A 22,500-nucleotide genomic window follows, 5' to 3' on the forward strand; every position below is an offset into this window, starting at 1 on the left:
TTTGCTTCACCTGCACAAGTCAAGAACCTGGAGGTCGCCTGACATGTGAAAGGGACAGGGCCAGCCCGTCACACCACCTCACCATGGGAGATAGGCTTTGGAGTGTCTGCCTGGCTCAAGCCCCCAACCCTTCTGAGTCCAGTCCCCTCCCGCCACAGCGTAAGACCAGCACATTTTTCTCTATAACTCTGCCCAATCCCAGTCACAGCTGATTGACCCAGGCAGACACATGAGCCACACTGGCCAAGTAGATTTTTCTCTCAGGAATTTGGTGTTGGGAAAGACTAGTTTGTTTCTGCTAGCTTTGTGAAATGGAAGGGAGGGTAGACTATGTGAAGGGTCTGCCCTATGCAGGGAAGTATAAAAAGCCAGAATGCAGAAAGTGATGGAGGTAGCCTGTGAGGGAAGCAGAAAGCAGTGCTGACTCAGACATTCCCACCATCCCCTGCCTGGCTACACCAAGTGGTGGTGTGTCTTAGGTATGACACCAGAGCATCATTAACAAAAGAAAAACAGAGACAAACTGAACTTCCAAATTAAAAGCTTTTGCCCTGGCCAGCGTGGCTCCGTTGGTTGGGTGTTGTCCTGTGCACTGAAAGGTTGCTGACAGTTCGATTCCCGGTCAGGGCACATGTCTGGGTTGCGGGCTCCATCCCTGATAGGAGGCGTGCAGGAGGCAGTCGATCAATGTTTCACTCTCATATTGATCAATGTTTCTCTTTCCCTTCCTCTCTCTAAAAAGCAGTTTTTTTAAATCTTTAAAAAAAATTAAAAACTTTTTGCTTCAAACGACAGTCAAGACAGTTAAAAGACAACCCACAGAGTATATCCAGAATCTATAAAGAATTCTTCATTGTGCCCTAGCTGGGTGGCTCAAGTAGTTGGAGTGTTGTCCTATGTATCAAACGGTTGTGGGTTCGATTCCCAGTCAGGGCACAAGCCTAGTTTGTGGGTTTGATCCCTGGTAAGGGTGCGTGCAGGAGGCAATCGACTGATGTTTCTCTCTCTCTAAAAAAATCAATAAAAACATATCCTCTGGTGAGAATAAAATAAAAAAGAATTCTTGATCTTAACGATGGCTGCACAGATGGACACATCAACACTCAGCAAATGCGCTGTAAAGAGGTGCAATTTCTAGTATGTCAGTTACATTTAGCTACTCCTGAACTGTTCCCTTCCTTTATTTCTTTGCGATCAGAGAAGAGTACCTGCAGGGCCTCCTGGTCTGGTGGAGCCTGTCCCGGCCTGCGATACCTGCCCAGCATTTCCTGCAGCACCTTCACGTGGCTCCGCACTTCCTCCACGGCACTGACTCTCTTGGACACCTTCTCTGACTTCTCTTGCTCCTGTGGGAGAGGGGATGGCAGTGAGGAAGCAGAAGGCCTGGATAAAGCCTGAACAGGGGTGGGAAGGGGCAGTGCACGGGGGAGAGCTCAGGCAAGTCATGAAACGGATGGAGGGAGGGCTTGCTCGGCGGTGAGGAAAGGCCTCCAAGCCCAGGATTCCTGGGGAAGATAAATCAGCGGGGGCCTGGCGAGCTACTTTGTATCACCAGCCTTAACTCTCTGAAAAACAGATTCCCAAACTGGATCTGTCCACACAATACCTGCCACTGGGACAAAACTGGTGTCTGTGAAACACTTTGCGCTCCTGGACAGAAGTAATTAGAAAGCATATAGCATGACCCCTGCTTCCAGTCACCACCTGCGACCCTCAGGGAGCCCATGGCTGTTCCCCAGCTCAGAGTAGGGTAATCCCTGCCCCAGAGAGCTGCGCACACACACACTGTGCAGCCCTGTCCAAGACTGGTTCTGCAGAATGCGGTGGGAAAACGCCTACCTCCTTGACCAAACTCTTGATCAGCCGATTCGCAGCCTGCAGATCCTCAGGGTGGCTGCTCTTCAGAAGCCTTGTCAGAAGCTGCAGGTGAACAAGAAGTGTAGGCTGAACTATTCCCCGTGGTGCCCAATGGCCAGTGTGTGGCATCAGCAATAGAAGAGCTAACACTAGCAGGAGCTTTACATTTCACATGCATTATCTGAGCAAATCTGCGCGATCATGCAGCCATGTAAGTACTACCTCTATCTCCACAGACCACTGGTTTCAGTGCGGTAGGGTGGAGGATGCTAGCCCCCAGAAGACACGTGGCAAAGTCGGGAGACACGCTGGTTGTCACAATTGGAGATGCTACTGGATCTAGTGGGGGAGGCCAGGGGTGCTGTAAACATCCTACAGTGCACAGGCAGCCCCAACAAGAAAACTAGCTTGCCCAAAGGTCAATAGTGTCGAGTTGTCCTGGACCATGGACTCTACGATGCGGCAGCCCTTGGCGATCTTGTTTGCTTTATTCCCAATGCCCAGCAGAACACCTGGCACATAGGAGTCACTCAATCTTTGGTGGATGGAGGGCAGAAAAGATGAGGCTACTGAGCCCAGAGAGTGTAAGCAGCTCTCTCGGGTTTCTTTCTCAGAAGTCCAAGCCCTAACTCCTCCCTTGCTCCTTCCCCGCTCTGCAATGTTAGACACCAGCAGAGAGGAGCCAGGGAGCACAGAGCAGCCCTGCTCGCCTGCCTCCAGGATGCCATGCCCCTGAGGATCTGGTCCAGGGAAGGAAGGCACAGCTGGAAGGCCGTGGGTACCAGAGAGGCACACATATGGCCTGGCGCTCTCCTGGTACTGCACTTACCGGACCTGTGAGGGACCAAGACCAGGAACGACCCAAAGCACCAACACCACTGATGCGCTGGGCAGTGGTTCCCAACCTTCTTTTGGACGCCCCACCTAAGCATCTCTTAAATCCTGATACTCCCCGTGGTATATAATTCTCATTATTCAAAAAGTGCACTCCTATTCACGTGGAGGAAGCCTAAACGGCCATTATCTTGGTCTAAACAAGCTTCCAAAGAACATGGCACCCATGAAAGAGAAAAATAAAAGAACGAAAGGACAGTTGAAATACTGAGGAAGAGATCACTAAGAAATTGTTTAAAAAAAATGAAGTAATATGAAAAAATAGCAAATAAAGTTTCAAAACATGTAATAGAGAACTGATGCATAAATATGTCACAATATGTATTTATATACTGTATATGAGGCCCCTAGAACCATAAGAAGTGCACAATTTCACTGTTAATAACTCATTCTCGAATTGCCCCCCTTAAAAATCAAATTGCCCCCCTGTGCGGCACGTGCCCCCACTGGGAACCACTGCTCTAGGGTAACCCAGGGTCTTGGCCTGGATTTTAACCACCTCCTTCCCCTTACTGATGTTGAAGATTCTTGGAGGCAGTAGAAGGAAAATGGGTAGGTCTTTTGCGTCTTGGCCACCGACATGCCATCCAGACTGAAGAAGACCCGGAAACTTCGGGGCCACATGAGCCACGGCCACGGCCGCATTGGCAAGCACAGGAAGCACAGGGGGCCGAGGTAATGCTGGCGGCTTGCATCGTCACAGGATCAACTTCGACAAATATCACCCAGGCTACTTTGGGAAAGTGGGTATGAGACATTACCACTTAAAGGGGAACCAGAGCTTCTGCCCAACTGTCAGCCTCGATAAACTGTGGGCCCTGGTCAGTGAGCAGACACGGGGAAATGCTGTCAAGAGCAAGACTGGAGCTGCTCCTTCACTGATGTGGTGCGATCGGCTACTACAAAGTTCTGGGGAAGGGAAAGCTCCAAAGCAGCCTGTCATCGTGAAGGCCCAGTTCTTCAGCAGAAGAGCTGAGGAGAAGATGAAGGGTGTTGGTGGGGCCTGTGTCCTGGTGGCTTAAAGCTACATTGAAGGAAGTTCATTAAAATGTCCACAAGGCCGAAACCGGTTTGGCTCAGTGGGTAGAGCGTCGGCCTGCGGACTGAGAGGTCCCAGGTTCGATTCCGGTCAAGGGCATGTACCTGGGTTGCGGGCATATCCCCAGTAGGAGATGTGCAGGAGGCAGCTGATCGATGATTCTCTCTCATTGATGTTTCTAACTCTCTATCTCTCTCCCTTCCTCTCTAAAAAATCAATAAAATATATTTAAAAAAAAAAAAAAAAAAAAAAAAAAAAAATAAAATGTCCACAAGTTTAAAAAAGGGGGGGGGGGGGGGGAGAGAAGAAAATGCCAGGCTTACTGGCACTAAAAAGACCTAAGCCAACATACGACGGGTTATTTCCATATGACTGACCATCTGCACCACAGAAAACACCCAACCCTTATGCCACCTCACTCGTAAAAACCTGCTCCAGAGAGAACTCACATCAGGGCCGACCAAGTCAGAGCAGAACCTTGCCATGTTCTCCCACACTTTGGTTCAGGGCTCAGAAGACATTCCAGGGGACATTTGAAGGGAGCCCCTACAAGAAGGGGTCTGATCAGATTCCAGGTAGGCCACCAAGGTCAGAGAAGAGCTCCTTACCTTTGACTTTTCTTCATCAGCATCGAAGATGGAGCTCCTGGGCCAGGGAGAAGGTGGGGGCAAGATTTTATCCACTGGTAGTTTAGGGTCTTGCTTTATGATTCCTGAAACATGCAATTCATGAAGTGAAGATACTGATACGGGTACCCACTGACTTCATCAGGATCCCGTATAAACCCCAGTTCCTGATGCCAACAGGCAACATTGTCAACGGCCTTCAAAGATACATCCAGGGTACAATCTGCATCCTCCCTCCAGAGAGCCGAAGGACCAACACCAAGACATCAGGGCCGACCAAGTCAGAGCAGAACCAGAGCCTGTGGTTAGCAGCCTGCAGAGTCTATGCCATAAAAATACTGATCATGCCCTGACTGGTTTGGCTCAGTGGATAGAACGTCGGCCTGCGGACTGAAGGGTCCCAGGTTCGATTCTAGTCAAGGGCATGTACCTTGGTTGCAGGCACACCCCCAGTGGGGGGTGTGCAGGAGGCAGCTGATCCATGTTTCTCTCTCATCGATGTTTCTAACTCTCTATCCCTCTTCCTTCCTCTCTGTAAAAAATCAATAAAATATATTTTAAAAAAATACTGATCATTTTATTCAGGTACACACCTCCCAGGGCCCAAAAGCTACAGCAGGATCCCTGACACTCCTAAAGTCATTGAGTGCATGTGACGGGAAAATAGCCCATCCCAAACCCAGGTCCTTCCTCTACAGAGCCCAGGGGAAGGGAGCATGGATTCCCAGTGCCACACAGGACCCAGCATACAAACTCACAGAGAATACAGAAGCTCGGGGTAACAGGCTGTCCTCCTCCCCGGTGTCAGTGTCTGGGTCTCTATCTCCGAGACCAGGGATACAGTGCCCGTCTCAGACTGAGGCCTAGTCAGAGCAGAGATGACGACACTAACAAGCAACAATGGTCTACCTCCTGCCAGGAAAGGCAAGGGCGCAAGACCGTCTCTGAGGCACTGAGGACGACCTCAGCTAAGAGCAGCAGACACTGAGAAAAGCTCTAGCAAACCAGCCCATACCCTCACCACACGCTAACCCTGGAGGAACCTGAAGTCTGCTACAGTGAGGACAACCCCAGCAACAACAATCTCAAACCAGCTAGCTCTTGCCACCAGCAGGAGAGGTTTGCCCACTGCTAGACAGTGAAAATTACTGGTCTCGGTTTCCACTGTCCAGCTTTCACCCACAAAGCACAAAGTACTCAAAACAGCAAAAAGGAACAAGTGCTGTGAAAAAGGGAACACAGCGCAAATAATGGAAATCAGACCTTGTTTCTTCAGCATCTGATAAGCATCTCGGATCTTAATGTCTTCTGGAAACCAGACTGTCCAGCTGAAGAGGATTTCGATGACTCTTCCTTTAACCTTTTCTGTGGTCCAGGACCCTAGGTACTGAAAGCAATCAGGAAGGAGAATTACAGAGCGGGCGGAGATGCTGCTGACGCCGGAGCGGAGAACTGCCCCAGGTTGAGAGCTGAAGCTCAGCCAGAAGTCAAATCACCTGGGACAAGGAGCTAAATTAAAACCCACCATATACTGGCCTAGGTTAGAGCCACTGGAGACACTCACTGTTTGACTGGGGCAGGTGAGGAATAATAAAGAATATGTTTGGTCTTTGTCTCCAGTTCTGGCACAGAGTTTCAAAAACCCTTGGAAGTTTTTGAGTGATAGGAATCTTTGTTACTCAAGAGCCCCCTTGGACCAGACCTGAGTTTAAGCTAACCTCAGGGTGGGAATTCATTTCAAGGGAGGGGCTGACTATGCCACAAGGCCAACCATGTGATCAGAGGGTTGGAACTTTCAGCCTCATTTGACCCCAATAGGGGAGAGGGGCTGGAGAGTGAGTCCAATCACCCAGCCAATAATTTAATCCATTGTGCCTTCATACGAGAACTCTGGGTAAAGCTGAAACAAGGCCCACAAGCTCCCTGACTGAACACATGGATGTGCTGAAGGGTGGTGGGCTGGGCGCCATAAGAAAAGGCACACAAGCTCTTGCTCCTCTCCCCCCAAGACCCTGGCCATGTATCCCCATTTGTCTCCTTTATAACCACAGTAAGTGCAGTGCTTTCCTGTAGTGAATATGGAACCTTGTGGAGGTGGTCTGGGAAGTCCAACTCTGTAGTTGGTCAGGCAGAAGAACAGACTCATGGCTGGTGTCTAAATTAGGCATCATCTAAGTATCATGAAGTCCTGATCACGTAGGCTCTGCACTAACTCTGGGTAGTGTCAGAACTGAACTGAATTAAACTGTAGGACACACAGTTGGTATCAGAGAAGTGTTGCTGGAAAGCAGCAAAGAAAGGTTCCATCTGTGTCAGTTACCTGAGAATGCAGAGCTGAGACAGGTGCCAGGGGGAAAGGTGCAGAGGACAAGGCAAGAAGTGGTATGAAACTTAAAGCCACATCTAGCATCTCTTGCTGTCTACCAGGAAACCTGTGTTCCCCATCTAGGTCACCCATGCACAAGACCATTGGGCAATACACACACACACACTCTCTCTCTCTCTCTCTCTCTCTCTCTCTCTCTCTCTCTCCCCAGTGCATGAAATTTATGCACTTGGGGGGTGGTGCAGTCTGGGAGCCCACGGGGAGCGGGCCTAAGCTGGTAGTCAGACATTGTTAGCGCTGCCGCAGAGGTGCGAGAGGCTCCCCCCACCGCAGCTGCGCTCGCCAGCCATGAGCCCGGCTTCTGGCTGAGTGGTGCTCCCCCTGTGGGAGTGAACTGTCCACCAGGGGGGCAGTTCCTGCGTTGAGCGTCTGCCCGCTGGTGGTCAGTGCGCATCATAGCGACCGGTCGTTCCGCTGTTCGGCTGATTTGCATATTAGCCTTTTATTACATAGGATTTTTATTGATTTTAGAAAGAGAAGAAGGAAGAGGAAGAGAAAGAAACATTAATTGGTTGCCTTCCCCAACCTAGACCAAACCTGCAACCTATGTGTCCTGACCAAGAATCAGACTGGCAACCTTTCAGTGCACATGATAACCAACTGAGCCCCTCAGGCTGGGCCAAAAGGCCATTTTTAAAGGGAGAATAATTTAAAGATGCTAACAATGGAGGGCAGGGATCAGCAAAGCCGTCCTTGGAGAAGAGAGCTTTGCCATCTAGGGCCTCCTCTCTCAGCTCCTTCACAAACCTGAGACAGGCCGTACACAGGAGGGGGCAAGAGTTTGAAGGCTGGGCCAGGTGCAGTACAGTAAGCAGGGCCAAGACCACGGCACTCACCTTTGGGGACAGCACTTTGATCAGCTCATTCAGGAAGCGGAACTTGGCCACCTCGTTGTGGAACTTCTCTCCACAGTGGTTCACACACGTCTCCAGCACCTGCACAGACACGGGACTCCCACGAGAATGGGAAAACCTCTGGCTCCAGGCTCGCCTGAAATCTGATGAGCACTTGCTGGAACCAGAGCTAGTTTTAACTCGGGACAATGAGGACACTGAAGTTTGGGGGAAAGGGTAACATTTTCAAATTTTTTTTAAAAAGCACCTATTTGATCTTGCTATATCTAACATGTTTGTGCCCAGAAAACAGCTCAGTGGTGTGTGTACTCTGAAGTCACCCCACCTTTAAGGAGATCCTTTGGGCAGGTGACTCCCTCCAGCTCAGAGGCCACATCCAGTATGTAAGGCCCATGAATTGCTGAGCCACATGTCCCCTGCTGGCATGCAAGTGGGGCCTACACACATTTTCTTTGGTCCACACTACTGTTAAACATGTCAGGTTAGTCACCAACATAAAAAAATTCAGAGAATTCACGCCTGGCTGGCATAGCTCAGCAGCTGAACATCAAGCCAGGAACCAAGAGGCCACCAGTCAGGGCACATGCCCAGGCTCAATCTCCACAGGTGTGCAGGCAGCAGCTGATTGATGATGTTTCTCTCATCAATGATTCTATCTCTATCCCTCTCCCTTCCTGTCTCTCTAAAAAAATCAATGAAATATATATATTTTTTAATTCAGAGAATTCATACAAAAATCTGGACTTACGGTTTCTCTTTAAAGACAAGAAATTCTAACAACAACGGGCCCAAACTCATGGCTGGCAATACCAGCCGGTGCCACACTGCAGCCATCCCTCCCTGGCTGGGCAAGCGCTCTCCAGGATTTTGGTCCTCACCCAGTGGCTCACTCACTACGTCACCAGTCTGGACCTGTGGGCACTTAACTTACCAGCCCTGGTCTATGAAGAGCTAAGGAAATAAAACCTTTCTTTCCTTCTCCCAAAGCAAGCTCAGCGCTGCTCTCTAGAAGCAGACGTAGGATGGGCGACCAGAGCCCAGCCTCCGTGGCCAGCGAAGGTGAACCTCTCAGGCTCCCCACCACTCCAAAATGGGGCTGGGGCCCAGCTCCCTCTGGCTCAGGACAGGAGGACTGAGGCTAAGGGCCAAGCTTACCGTTAAGGCATAAAGAGCTTCTTTCTCTTGTGGAGACTGGATCTTATGGGCCAGCAGCCAGGGCGCATGGGTTGGGCTACGGGAAAACAAAGACACCTGGGCTCTGGGCGGACAGTCTGGTTACGTGCGCTCCATGATGTCTCCTCCCTTCCAGGAGTTTGGTCCCACAACAGAGGTGGAATGTGACTGGCACACGGCCCATGCACAAGCCTCTGAAGGAGGCCAACCTCACCTTCCCTTCCCACAACTACTGCTGTCCAGACAAACCACCCTCCCCAACTCATGCACCCCAAAGCTCCGAGCAGAGCAGTCAGGACCAGGCCTATGGGTAGCCAGGTCATGAGCAACATAGACCCTGTTTGTTGTCTGATAAACACTAGAGTGGACAGTGTGATCAAACTTTTAGCCCATTTCCAAATGCTGAATAGTCAGCAATATGCAGAATAAACATCTGATTCTTCAGTTCCTGTCCAGATGCTTTGGAAAATAAATTCAACACAATCTTGCCCTCTTCTTGCCTCTTCTAAAGAAAGGTTACATTTAAATTATGGAGAGCACATGAGCTCTTTCACGCTGCTACCTTCTACCCGTATGTAACATCCAGGTCTCCTGAGTATGACTACTCCATAATGCTATTTTAAAAATAATTGCCAGTTACAAACTGACTATTCGTTTGTTTGTTTTTAAAAAACCACATGAATTTGCTATCTCTAAAAAAAAAAAAAATGATGTTCTCAGTAGACTGTGGAGGGGAAAAAGAAAGAAAGGCTATTAAAATAGCCCCAAGACAAACGGCATGCACTTAGTCCAAGGACCCCGTGGTCCAGCGTGAAGGTCACCTTACCCATTGGGATCAGTGTTCACCTGGTCACAGAAGTTCTGGATAGCTGACCAATCCTGTTCTGGCATGCTTGGGTCTGTGGCTTTATCTGTCAAGTAAATAAAAGATAAAATTACAGAAAGCATAATAAAATTACAGAAAGCATAATAAAAAGAAACGTATACCTCTTCTCCTAAAATAAATATGACAGCCAAGAGCTATGACCTCACACCTCTAGGGGATCAGACCTCTAGGCGACAGCCGAGACAGGCCCATCCCTGTGCTGTCCCCACCACAAGCAGTGGCTGGCACATGACACGGCCTCAGTGAACATTTGCTGACTGAATGAACAAGCACATTAGTTGTCAAGCCATAGCCCTGAAAGGGGCTCCACTGCCAGTGCAGGGAGCAGAACTCTCTTGCCATGAGGGTGGCAGGGGCGAGCACCTGGGAGGCTATTTGTAAGTTTCTTAGCTTGGTGACAGGAGGACAGAATACACTGAGGCTCTAGGTGGCTCCACTTGGTCATCTCACCATCTCCTCAAAAGCAACACCCTTAAATCTAAGCCTCGGCTTATTGAAGTCCTCCCTGACCATCCTATGTAAGAAGCTTCTCCATGTGTTGGCAGCTTGTCAGTCTGACCGGAGGACATCTCCTCGCCTTCCCCCCTCATGATGCTGTCCCTCTTCACCACCACACACATTCCCAGGGACCCAGATCCAATCATACTAGGGTTCCCCACCTGAATACTCATACTCGGGTGAAATCTGAGGACAATGAACAGTGAAGGCATCAGGGCAGAGCCAGAGGCAGGAGCCACGTGGAGCCTGACATGAGACCACAGTCCACTGAGGAGGGGTAATTCCCGACCTCCCTGGGACACCCGTTTGTATGCATCCTTCCTGGGCTGATGGTAGCAGCTTCTTCCTCTCCTCCCTCGAGAAAACCTGTGCTGCAGCCCAAGGATACCCACCGTGTCCCCATCCCCAGACTGAGCCAGGGCACATTCTCTCACAAAAGGAGTCGCTGAGACTAGCTTCCCAACACCCCCCTCTCCCCACTGTCTGGCCCATCAAGGCCAACCAGCCTCTCCAATGCATAGTTTACTGGTCCTGACAGAGAAGCTCTTTCAAACCCTGCAAACAGACTAATTCTCAGGGTCAGATTTCTGATGTATTCGGATGTTCTAAAACCATCTGAATTTCCACCTCCTCCCTGAAACCTCCTCCCCTACTATTCCAGCCCCTACTAATTCTCCTCCCTCCTGATTACTCAAGACTCAGCGGCTGTCTAGAGTTTACCTCTGCCTGACTGCAGGCACATTCATGTCATGTGGAAGTCATGTGTCTCCCCAGCTCAACGGTGAGACTCAAAGGACATGTAATCACCTATCTTCCCACCCACGGCTTCCACTCTAAGTGAGAAAGGTGACCAAGGAAAGCGAAGGAATCGATACCAATATCCATATACTCCTCACCTTTCTCCTCCTTAAAGCTCTGAGGTTCCACCTCTCAAAATCCTATCCACTTTTCTGGTCCCAATTCAAATGCCCCTTCTTCTTATGCCCTTGATCTATATGAAAGCCCAGCCAGTGTGGCTGAATGGTTGAGTGTTGACTATGAACCAGGTCACAGTTCAACTCCCGGCAAGGACACATGCCTGGGTTGCAGGCTCGATCCCTAGCAGGGGGCATGCAGGAGGCAGCCTATCAATGATTCTCTCTCATCATGGATGTTTCTGTCTCTCTCTTCCTCTCCCTTCCTCTCTGAAATCAATAAAAAAAAAATATTTAAAAATTTTAAAAGATGCCCTTGTTCTTTTTCTCCCACCACAGAAAACAGAAACTGTCTCTTCCTCTCTGAAGGTCCACATTCTACTGCCCCGGTAACTCCATCCCTTATTATACACATCGGGCTCTCTGGGAAGTTAGAAAAATAGTACCTTTCTCACGGGATAGTCATGGAATTTAAAGAAAATAGTATCTAGCCCTAGCTGGTTTGGCTCAGTGGATAGAGTGTTGGCCTGCAGACCAGGTCAAGGGCATGTACCTCAGTTGCAGGCTCGATCACTGGCCCTGGTTTGGGCTCATGTGGGAGGCAACCAATTAACGTCTCTCTCACACATCAATGTTTCTCCCTGTGTGTTTCTCCCTCTCCCTTCCACTCTCTATAAAAATCAATGGAAAAATATTCTCAGGTGAGGATTAATAAAAAATAAAAATAAGATAGTGTCTGAAGTGATCAGTGCAACAGCAAATATTAAGTAATCAATAAAGAATAGCTAATCTTATCATTATTGTAATACACAGCCTCAGCCTTTCCTCTTAAAAATATGTACAACTGCCTTATTACACCTATAGGGAATAAAATTCTTAAAACCAGAAGCCATATATTCCCCACAGAGCTTAGCACAATGCCTTAGCCATAAGTACAAAATAAGTTACTCATGAAACAAATTATTTAAAGCAGTCGAGAGGGTTAAGTTGAAACGCAGGCAGATAGGGCAGGGTCCAGGGGAAAACAAAAGCAGGTGGAACATAGGCAGAGGCAGACATGGCAGTTTGAGCAGCCTAATCACAGGAACCAACCAAGCAGAAATAATAAAATGTTTCTGGACTCAAAGTGGGAGGCATGGGAAAACAAGGGAGGGCCTGTAGCAACAAGGTGTACGAACCGGAGAAAGTACAGCACAGGAACAGAGAAAGAACACACAGACACAGGGAGAGTCCAGCACAGGGACAGTGAGAGGACACATAGAAACAGGGACAGTTCAGGTCTGTTGCCAGTCTAGAAGAATTGAGGAATCAATGAGGTGACAACACAGACAGACTAGAGCAGGCTTTTAACAAAAATACTAGTGTACCCCTGGACTACAAGGCTTTAGGGGGGAAGCCCATTATTGAGACCCCCCCTTGCGAGGAGTCTTGAATCTGCTTGTAATAAATTTTCCACACTTTAGCTTAAATCTTCTGGTCCATGGAAGACAACCCCAGGAAAAACACCTCAGCTCACCTTTCCAGTCATCACAGTGATTCTCAGAAAACCTGATTAAGGGGGTGTGAAGCATCTAACAAAACCCTACACCATTTAAGCTTCCTGAGGTTTCGGTTCACTACAAGGTCAAGGCTGACGCCTCAAAGGCATTCGGCACTCAACACGTGAGAACAGCAGGCAGGCCCCAGCCCCTCACTGGCCTCCCAGAGGAGGTCAAAGGACAAGACAGGCACCAGCTTTTCCAGAGAAAGGAGAAGCCTCTGTGAGGCTAAGTCACATTCCAAACCCTTTCCCAAGGCCAGGAGGCGGGAAGACCTATGAAGTGTGAGTGTTTCTTATTTTTATCATGAGATCTCACTCAAGGTTCGTTATAAGCCCAGTAACTGCAACAACAGTCACAGCTGCCGCTTAAAGAGCTGCCTGTGGCCCCGACACCATGCTGAGTGTTTTCCAATCAGGCCTTCCTTCCCTTATAGCCTCAGAACAGGTGAAATTGGTCCCATTATCTCGCCATTTTAAAGGGTGCCCCAAAATTCACGCAAGAAGTAATTTTGGTAGAAAACACAGGTTTATAATTAAAAGTTGTAAATTTTCTATTGATTCATAAAGTATACAGTATAGGGTTATGTACGGAATAGCATATCGGGTAAATGGCCTCCACGGCTTTGCTGGCACATACGCACTCTTTTGTTGAAATTTTCCATGACCGTTTTGCATAAACGTGGCTGAATTTCATGAGGCTCATTTTCATCTTGATGGCTTGGTTAGTTGACAAAATTGTCGCATTTGGGGTTCAGAAAATCCACGAGTGATTGTTGAGAAACAAATGCGTCCACAGCGTGTCACTGTTTGGTGCGGATTTTGGGCTGGAGTCATCATCGGACCATTCTTCGAAAATGCGGCTGCTCAGGCAATAACAAGAGTGCGTCTGTGCCAGCAAAGCCGTGGAGGCCATTTACCCGATATGCTATTCCATACATAACCCTATACTGTATACTTTATGAATCAATAAAAAATTTACAATTTTTAATTATAAACCTGTGTTTTCTACCAAAATTACTTCTTGCGTGAATTTTGGGACACCCTTTACTAGTGAAGAGGCCCGCCCGTCCACAAAGCTATGAGAGGAGAGACAATAACTGTCCCAGGTCGGCCTGACTCCTGGCACGTTCTTCACAGTAAAGGCTTCAGTTCCTGGATAAAGGCAGGACATCTCTGAGAACTTGTTTCCTTGCCTTTCTTGCCACTAAGTCACCAGCTCCCTAGGCAAGAAGGTCCACATCATTCACCTTCCAGCACTAAACAGTCACTGGCACAGGTATTTACTACGTGAATGAATGATTCATCTTTTGCTATGCAGTTTGGCCAGGTGGCTGGACAGACTGCTGACTCCAGGAGACAGCTATTCCAGTTCTGAAATAACTGCGTCTCCCAACACATAACCCCAGCTACTTCAGAAGCCTAGAGCAGCTCCAAAGAACATGACCCCCACAGCACAGAAACTGGGTCCAACTGGGCCAAAGCAACTGCCCAGACCTGCTGATGCCAATCCCCTAATGAGTGGCTTGCTGACGCCAATCCCCGAGAGGGCATAGCCAGTGAGAAACTCACAGAACCCCTTTCCTGTGTCTCAGGACCATCACTGCCCCATCAGGGCACTGAGAATGGCTACCCCTGGCACCAAGGTGGTTTATTTAACTGGCACGTGGGCGGACAAATAATACTACTGTCATAGATTAGCTTAATAAAAGCAAGGTGTGTAGGCATTTCAAGTAGACTACTCGGTAAGAGATATTAAGAAAACTGTTGAGCCCTAGCCAGTTTTGCTCAGTGGATAGAGCGAAGGCCTACGGACTGAAGGGTCCCAGATTCGATTCTGGTCAAGGGCACATGCCTGGGTTGCACACTCGATCGATCGTCAGGGGCATGCATGAGGCAGCCAATCAAGGATTCTCTTTCATCATTGATGTTTCTCTCTCTCCCGCTCCCTTCCTCTCTGAAATCAATAAAAACACTTTTTAAAAAAAGAAAGAAAGAAAACTGTTGAGCCCTGGCTTGGTGAGGCTCAGCTGGATGAGCATCATCCTGTGTAGTGGGGGCCTCCGGTTTGTCTCCTGGCCAGGGTGCGTGCAGGGATTGGCTGATTAGTATTTCTCTCTCACATCGATGTTTTTCTCTCTCCCCTCCTCTCCCTTCCTCTCTCTCTAAAATTAAAAAAATAAAAAAGTTAAAATAAAAAAGGAAAGAAAACTGCTTACACTTCTGATTGTGAGTGAAATGACTCATCCTAGAGTGACTAATCCAGAAGAAATACCACCTCCCACCCCCTGCACCCAAACGCCAGGGGCATGCCTCTGGCCCTCTGGCCGGCTGGAGCAGCCTGTGCTATACGATAGGGGAGCCCTAAGGAGCATCGGATTCAACCCATCCACAGCAGGCACTGCACTGCAAGGGGACCATCTGCAGGAGGTGCACTGACTGCCGGCCCAGCAGCCATTCAACAAGCATATGCTAAAGGGTATTCTGTGCTGGGCTCCTCGACAGAGACTGAACTCAGCCCTGGAGAAGCTCCGAGACATAAATAGATTGTAACCCAGACACTCCTAATCCCAAGGGAGGCATACAAGTGGGGCTGGAAAAAAGACAGGACACACCCCCTGGGAGGAGGTCCAGCTGGAAGGGGCTCACTGAGCACCCGGCTTTAAGCTACTGCCTGTTGGCGGCACGACCAGCTACGCGAATCCCAGAGACCCAGAGAGCCTGGTCTGCTTTCAATAGCAGGAGACTGGCAACCACCTAAGATGTCCGCTACTGCGGACTGGTTAGCCAAGCCACAGTACACCCATACATCGGGTGTCTGGGGCTTTCATTAACAGGAATCCAGCAGTTACACAGTCATGTGAAACACTGACCAAAATCATCCACGCGGGGAAACTCCTGAATGACACAAGTTGCTGTGTGTATTTTTAAAGCATGAAACTTCTGGTAACAGCTTCCTGATGACCCTTTGGGGAACTACTCCTTCCCTATTCTAGGTGTAATGGTTTTCCTTTCTCCTGTTTTTGGGAACCCTATATGAGCCAGTTTTCTGTCACTCACAACTAGAAAGACTAATGATAACAGTAGGTAACATTGCCATGTGCCAGGCACTCCGCCAAGTGCTCACAGGTATTGATTCCTTTGACGCCTATGACCCTAAAAGGCGCCTGTTTTGACTCTAGTCGCCTCTTGGAAACTCAGCTGCCCTGCTCGATGGGCAAGGTCTGTCAATGAGCCGAGCTCAGCAGTCCTCAGCAACCTAAGTGACTTCCTTCTCCATCCAGCCTGCTGCCCTGGCCTTTGCAACCTCCCCACCCTCATCCTCCCACTGTACCCTCTCAGTGCCCCAGCCCCGCCTCCCACAACTCTGGTTTAACTCTAGTTCACTGTCTCTGCTCCTACTGGGTGGAGGTCGGGAGGGATCCTGCCTCTCCCCCGCAAGGGACATCTGGCAATGTCTGGAGACATTTTTGATCAACTGGGAAAAGGGTGTGTGCTATTGGTATCTAGTGGGTAGAGGCCAGGGATTCCACTAATTAGCTATATGCACAGGACAGGACCGCACAACACAGAATTATAAGGTCCAAAATGTCAACAGCACTGAAATTGAGAAACCGTGTCCCCAAGTGTCCAGGTGGGCTCCCTTCTGTTTCTCTTACCAGCCATTCCCAGACACCCCCACCTTCCTCACACCCCATCAGCCCCTAACACTTTTTTTGGGGGGGGGGGAGTGGGTTACGGGGTGTTACTGACAAACTTACTTGCATGTGCAATCATCTTTATCTCCTTCCCAGACATTCAGAAAAACAAAAGGTGCCCGTGCTCTGTGTCTCCCTTTCTGCTCTAGCTCTGACCTTTAGCACCTTTAAGCCCCTCTGCAATGGCTTGAACCTGGGACCTTGAATTCAGGAGGGAGAGTTCCCCCAAAGCAGCATCAAGTAGAGAGGGGCTCAGTGATGCCCACCTCCTTTTCAGACCTCCTTTACATCCGAATTCCCTCTGGCTACTCTCTCTCCTCCATTTCACATTCAAACACCATTTAGCCCGGCTGGGTATGGCTCAGTGGTTGAGCGTCCATCCAGGAACCAAAAGGTCACTGGTTTGATTCCCAGTCAGGGCACATACCCGGGGTTATGGGCTTGATCCCCAGAAGGAGGTGTGCAGGAGGCAGCCTATTAATGATGTTTCTCTCACATGATTGATGTTTCTATCTCTCTCCCTCTCCCTTCCTCTCTCTCTAAAAATCAATAAAAAACATTTTTTAAAGGGGGGGAGGGGTGCTGATAGCCAGAGACTACATCTCCCCACAGATTAATTCTGCCTGGCCTGGACTAGATGAACTTCATTTTCGAAGTAGTTGTCAGCTTTTATTATTTATTTATTTAATGTTTTAGTTATTGACTTGAGAGGAAGGGAGGGAGAGGGAGGGTAGGAAAGTGAGAGAGTGGGCAAGGAAGAAAGGAAGAGAGGGAGCGATGGAGAGAAACACTGACTTGTTCCACTTATTTATTCATTCATTGTTGATTCTTGTATGTGCCCTGACCAGGGATAAAACCCACAACTTTGGCACAATCGGACGAGGTTCCAACCAACTGAGCAACCTGGCCACGGTATAGTTATCGGCTTTTAAAAACTCAAAAGATTTCACGTAAAAATGCAGGTTCCAGCCCTATGTGAAAAACTGAAAGCTCTACAACTCTGGGACTACGTCGGCCTAAAACAGCTGGAGCTGAGGAACCGCCTTGGGCACTTTCCCTCTCATCTCTTCCACCTGGTCATCGAGATGGTCAACGGGTCCGGTCAGTGGGCCAGCACTTGCTGTCCTCTCACCCAGCCCACTCGAGCTTTCTGCGACTCCAGCCTAAGTCTACTGTTCACCTTTTACCTCCCAGCTCCCACCTGCCCACCCTATGTCTGCTTCTCCTTCTGTCTTCAGGCAGCTTTTCCTATCTGCTTCTCTTTTTTTCTTTCTTTCTTTCTTCTTAGAATATATTTTTATTGATTTCAGAGAGGAAGGGAGAGATAGAAACATCGATGATGAGAATCACTGACGGGCTGCCTCCTGCACGCCCCGCACTGGGGATGGAGCCTGCATCCCAGGCATGTGCCCTGACTGGGAATTGAACCATGACCTCCTGGTTCATAGGTCAACGCTAAACCACTGAGCCACGCTGGCCGGGTCCTATCTGCTTCTTAATGTTGAGGTTCCCCATGCTCCGCCTGCAAGTCTCTGCCCTTCTTCATATTCACAGCCTCCCTGGACAAGCTCATGCCAATGAACTGAAGAGTCCCAAGCTGACCTGCAGCTCTGACCTGACCTGGGGCCGACCAACTAACCTAGAGAGGAACTCTCTCACTGCGCCAACATCACCGCAACCTCCACAACCCACTGTCTCCTCCTTCCTACACCAGCTCCTCCCGACAGGTGACCGTCAGGAACCAACCAGCTACGGAGCCAGAAACCTGGGACCCAGCCCGGATTCCTCCCCGTCTCGGGCCTCCACTCGAATGCCTCCAGGCTGGTTTGTGCCTGCTAACTGTTTCTACTCTCCGTCCTAAAGCCTCTGTCCCACCTGAGCCCCAAAACACCACCAACAGGGCCTTAACCCCCCCCCCCCCCAAGTCTCAGGCCATATGGCGGCAGGCGATACTTTGAAGAGGTGTCCTTGATCTCAAACCCTCTGGCCGAAGTCCAACGCCTGCCCCTCAGCCCCACATCACGGGATACATGATAAACTCCCTCCTGCAGCAACAAGCCCCTGGGACAACCTGCCCCAACGCCCTGCAGCCTGGGCCTCTCGGCCATGCACCCGGCCGCCTCCTGCCCCCAGCTGTGCACTTGTGGTTCCGTCTGAAATGTCGCCTCCATTACCCACTCAAACGCTATGTCCACGGAAACAGCCCCCAGGGGGGAAACAAACATTCCTACTACCGCACTCAAACCAACGCGTCCCTCTGCCCATTATAAACAAGGTGATGTTAGAGGCTTGGATCAACCGAAAGCTGTCTTTGTGAGCGAGGACCGGTGCGAGGCATCCGTGCCCCGCCCCTAAGAGCCCGATCCCGGCGCACACTCCCCCGGGGGGACGGTCACCCCGGCCCACCCTGGGGTCAAGCTCACGGGAGGCGACACTACCCGCCCGCCGTCCGGCCCCTGCGAACCCCACGCACAGGAGGAGGACCTGGTGACAGGAGAGACGGCAGCAGGCTCCCCCAGCCCCCGAAGCGCAGGGGGCCGCGCAGGGGGCACGTCCCCGCCTCCAAACGGGGTGAGCGAGGGAGCCGCCGCTCGGGACCCCCCCTGCGGGTTCACCACGGCTGAAACCGGCTTCCGTGTCGGCACGGAAGACAGGCCGGACGTCAGGGACCCGCGAAGGCCTGCCCGGGGCTGGAGACGGGGCTCCGCCCGCAGCCCCGCGGACCCCGCCCGGCAGGCCCCGGGGGAAAGGCCGGGGAGCGGGAGCCAGGCCTCACGTGCGGCGCTGGGCCGCGTCCAGGGCGCCGGCTACTCACTGAGCCACAGCTCCAGCGCCGCCGCCGGCCCCGGGGGCCCCTCGGCCGCCTGGGCGCCCGCCGTCCCCGCCGTCCCCGCCGTCCCCGCCGCCGCCGCCGCCGCCATGGGCCCCGCACCGCGGCTGAGCCCGCGGCCACCCGCGTCCGGCCGCCGCCGCCTGGCTGGCTGCTCACGCCGACGGGCAGGCGCGGGCCTTACGTCACGGGGCGGGGCCTGGGCGGACACGCCCACCGCGGACCCCGCCTGCGCGGCCTCGCCGAGGCCCCCACCGCTGGCCGGGGTCGGCCCGTCCCGCCCGCCCTGCCAGCCCGGACGCACCCGGCACCTCCGGAGGGCAGATAAGGAGTCATTGGCAGCACTTTTATCCAGGAGGGCTTCCCCGAGCGCCCTCTCCAGAGTGGCATGCCCGTTCCCCTGCTTGTTCTGCTTTATTTCCTCCATAACACCTTACCCTATCAACGTGCTAGTTGTTTACTTGCTTATTTTGTTAAAGGATAACTACCCCCCCCCAGAAAAGTCATGGTTCTTATACATTAGGACATGAGCACATGTTAAATATTTTTTTAACTTTAATGAACTGCGGGAACCAAGATGTTATAATCCATTCAAAAGAGAAGTCAGACAAAGGGGCAGATTTTTTTAAAAACATGTTTCATTGATTTTTACAGAGAGGAAGGGAGAGGGATAGAGAGTTAGAAACACCGATCAGTTGCCTCCTGCACAACCCCCACTGGGGACTGGTCCCGCAACCAAGGTACATGCCCTTGACCGGAATCGAACCCGGGACCCTTCAGTCCGCAGGCCAACACTCTGTCCACTGAGCCACCCGGTTAGGGCCAAAGGGGCAGATTTATACTGAGGAAAGGAATGTTGCAACAGATGCTCAGGTGGGCACAAAACAGCTTTTCTACCAGCTGTGAGAGTTGTTCATCCTGCAGACAGAATTAATTTGTGTGTCTCTAGGCAAGAACTGTTTGCCTCGTTGTCAGTTACTACAACTGAGAAGTTGTAGGACATCTCTCTGAGATGGTGAAAGATGGGGAATGGAATGGCATGCTGTCTAGACCAGTGATGGCGAACCTATGACACGCATGTCAGAGGTGACACTCGAACTCATTTTGGGTGACACGCATCAACAGAGACAAAAAATTGCGTAATTCAAATATTTGTCTCTCGCAAAGGCCAGAGTTGGGCATCACTCGAGTAATATTATTACTCACGTTACTCATGATCAATAATGCAATTCTAAAACCGGATGTAAACATGTACATCGGTGTTGCGTAGCAAAGGTACATAGTGAAAACATCCAAGATACATTGTTCCAATATTGACATTAATATAAAAAGGTTAAGAATTGCACTATAAAGAGATTAATCTTTACCCATGACATTTTATTTTTACTCGAGTGACAAAATGCCAAATTCTGGAAACGGCCTCGTTATTGTCAACACGTGCCTCGGGTAAGCTTCCCGTGCGTTCGGGTGCACTCGGCAAACGGACACACTTGATCGCCATGTTCGTTAGGAGACAGGAGTGGGAGGGTTAGAAGAACAAGATATACAGTGCAACAGGGCTCGACGAGACATTCTGCGTGTCAGATAATTGATTACAGCACCATATATTAGTGGTTATACATACTATCTTTGAATTGTTTTGCACCAGGAGTCAGTGCAACAACACTGCAAAAAGTTAATAGGTAAGAAACCTATCAACCTTTTATAAAAAACGCCGTGATTTATATTTATTTATTTCTGCAGCCTTGTGTTGGAGAATCAAAAAAATAAAAAAGCAAGATTGAATGATAAAGGAAGTGGAAGTAGCAGTAGCCGACCCTTTCAAGACATATGGACCGAGATGTACAGGATTGTCGACAGAAACAGCAGATCATTGTGCATACTGTGTAATGAAACGGTAGTAAGCAGAACATGGAATGTAAAGACACATTTTGAAACTAATCATTGTCAGCTCTTGAAAAAAAGTATCGATGAAAGGAAGGAATATATTTCCAGACAGCTACACCTCTATAAAAGTCAATCAAATTCCATCATTAAATTTGTAAGATGCTCTACAAATTTAACATCAGCAAGTTACTGTATTGCTCACTCATAGCTCAGCATGGAAAAGCCCTCAGTGACGGAGAATTTATTAAGGAAACATTTCTAAGATGTGCACCAGCTCTATTTCACAATATGAAAAATAAAGATGATATTATTAAAAGAATTTCTGAGTTACCACTCAGTAGAAATACTATCAAAGACAGAATAATAGATCTTAACAAAAACGTACAACATCAATTAAGAAAAGACTTAAATAGTTGTAAATATTTTTCGATTTCTCTTGAAACTACTGATGTCACATCAAATGCTCGGTTGGCCATTATTGCTAGATATTCTGATGGTCTCACAAGGAGAGAAGAGTTGATAAAGTTAGAATCAGTGTCAATAAGTACATCAGAAAACGAAATATGTAAGGTTGTTATAAAAACATTCAGTGACCTAAACATTGATATCTCTAAAATTGTGTCAGTCATGACAGATGGGGCACCAAATATGGTGGGAAAAAATGTGGGATTCCTGAAATTGTTTATGGAAGCTATTAGACATCCACTTGTACCTTTTCATTGCATTACCCATCAGGAGGTGTTGTGTGCCAAATCGGGATTCTCAGAATTGAATGATTTCATGTCAGTTGTAACAAAAATGGTGAATTTTATAGCTTCTCGACCCCTTCACAAGCGAGAATTTTCTGCACTTTTACAGGAAGTTGATTCAACCTCCAGTGGACTACTGATGTTCAATAGTGTGAGATGGCTGAGTCCAGGTAAAGTACTTGAGTGATTTGTGGAGTGCTTTGAAGAAATTACGGTATTTATTGAGAAGAAGGATCTGGTAAACTTTCCTCAGATCAATGATCATAAGTGGGTCAGCAATTTGATGTTTTTTACAGATCTCTCTGTTCATATGAATGAACTGAACTTAAAATTACAAGGTTTTGGCAAAAGTATTGACGTCATATTTGGATACATCAAATCTTTTGAAAGTAAACTTGAAATTTTCAAGCGAGATATTGAAACTAAAACTTATAAGTATTTTCCTCGGATAAAAAAGTATTTTGAGAAGGCCACTACAACAAGTGTAATGGAGTCCGTACTTATGTACCAGAATATAGTAAACTCGTTATTTGAACAGTTCCGCGAAAGATTCGACTAATTTAGAAGCCTAGAACAGACCATTAAAATAATTAAGTATCCGATGTAGTTGTTTACAGTACTTTGGAATTAAAGGATTTCCAATGGATGCAAATTGACGATTTAGAGATGCAA

General features: G+C 49.1%; 1 protein-coding gene and 1 pseudogene across 1 annotated transcript in view; one reads left to right on the top strand and one right to left on the bottom strand.

Moving 5' to 3' along the window:
* Nucleotides 1–19,346, bottom strand: part of GGA2 (golgi associated, gamma adaptin ear containing, ARF binding protein 2) — a 40,957-nt gene extending 21,611 nt beyond the window's left edge. The window contains exons 1-8 of the mRNA XM_059692074.1: nucleotides 19,178–19,346; nucleotides 9,656–9,740; nucleotides 8,812–8,887; nucleotides 7,639–7,737; nucleotides 5,680–5,803; nucleotides 4,399–4,502; nucleotides 1,840–1,920; nucleotides 1,209–1,346 (exon numbers count right to left, since the gene is read on the bottom strand). Coding sequence (XP_059548057.1) covers nucleotides 1,209–1,346; nucleotides 1,840–1,920; nucleotides 4,399–4,502; nucleotides 5,680–5,803; nucleotides 7,639–7,737; nucleotides 8,812–8,887; nucleotides 9,656–9,740; nucleotides 19,178–19,283 — 813 coding nt within the window. The 5' untranslated portion in view covers nucleotides 19,284–19,346. The remainder of the gene's footprint in view (nucleotides 1–1,208; nucleotides 1,347–1,839; nucleotides 1,921–4,398; nucleotides 4,503–5,679; nucleotides 5,804–7,638; nucleotides 7,738–8,811; nucleotides 8,888–9,655; nucleotides 9,741–19,177) is intronic.
* On the top strand, nucleotides 3,308–3,773 carry LOC132232659 (large ribosomal subunit protein uL15-like; annotated as a pseudogene).
* Nucleotides 19,347–22,500: the final 3,154 nt, after the last annotated feature.

The sequence above is a fragment of the Myotis daubentonii genome, chromosome 4, assembly GCF_963259705.1.
Source record: "Myotis daubentonii chromosome 4, mMyoDau2.1, whole genome shotgun sequence".
NCBI lineage: Eukaryota > Metazoa > Chordata > Mammalia > Chiroptera > Vespertilionidae > Myotis > Myotis daubentonii.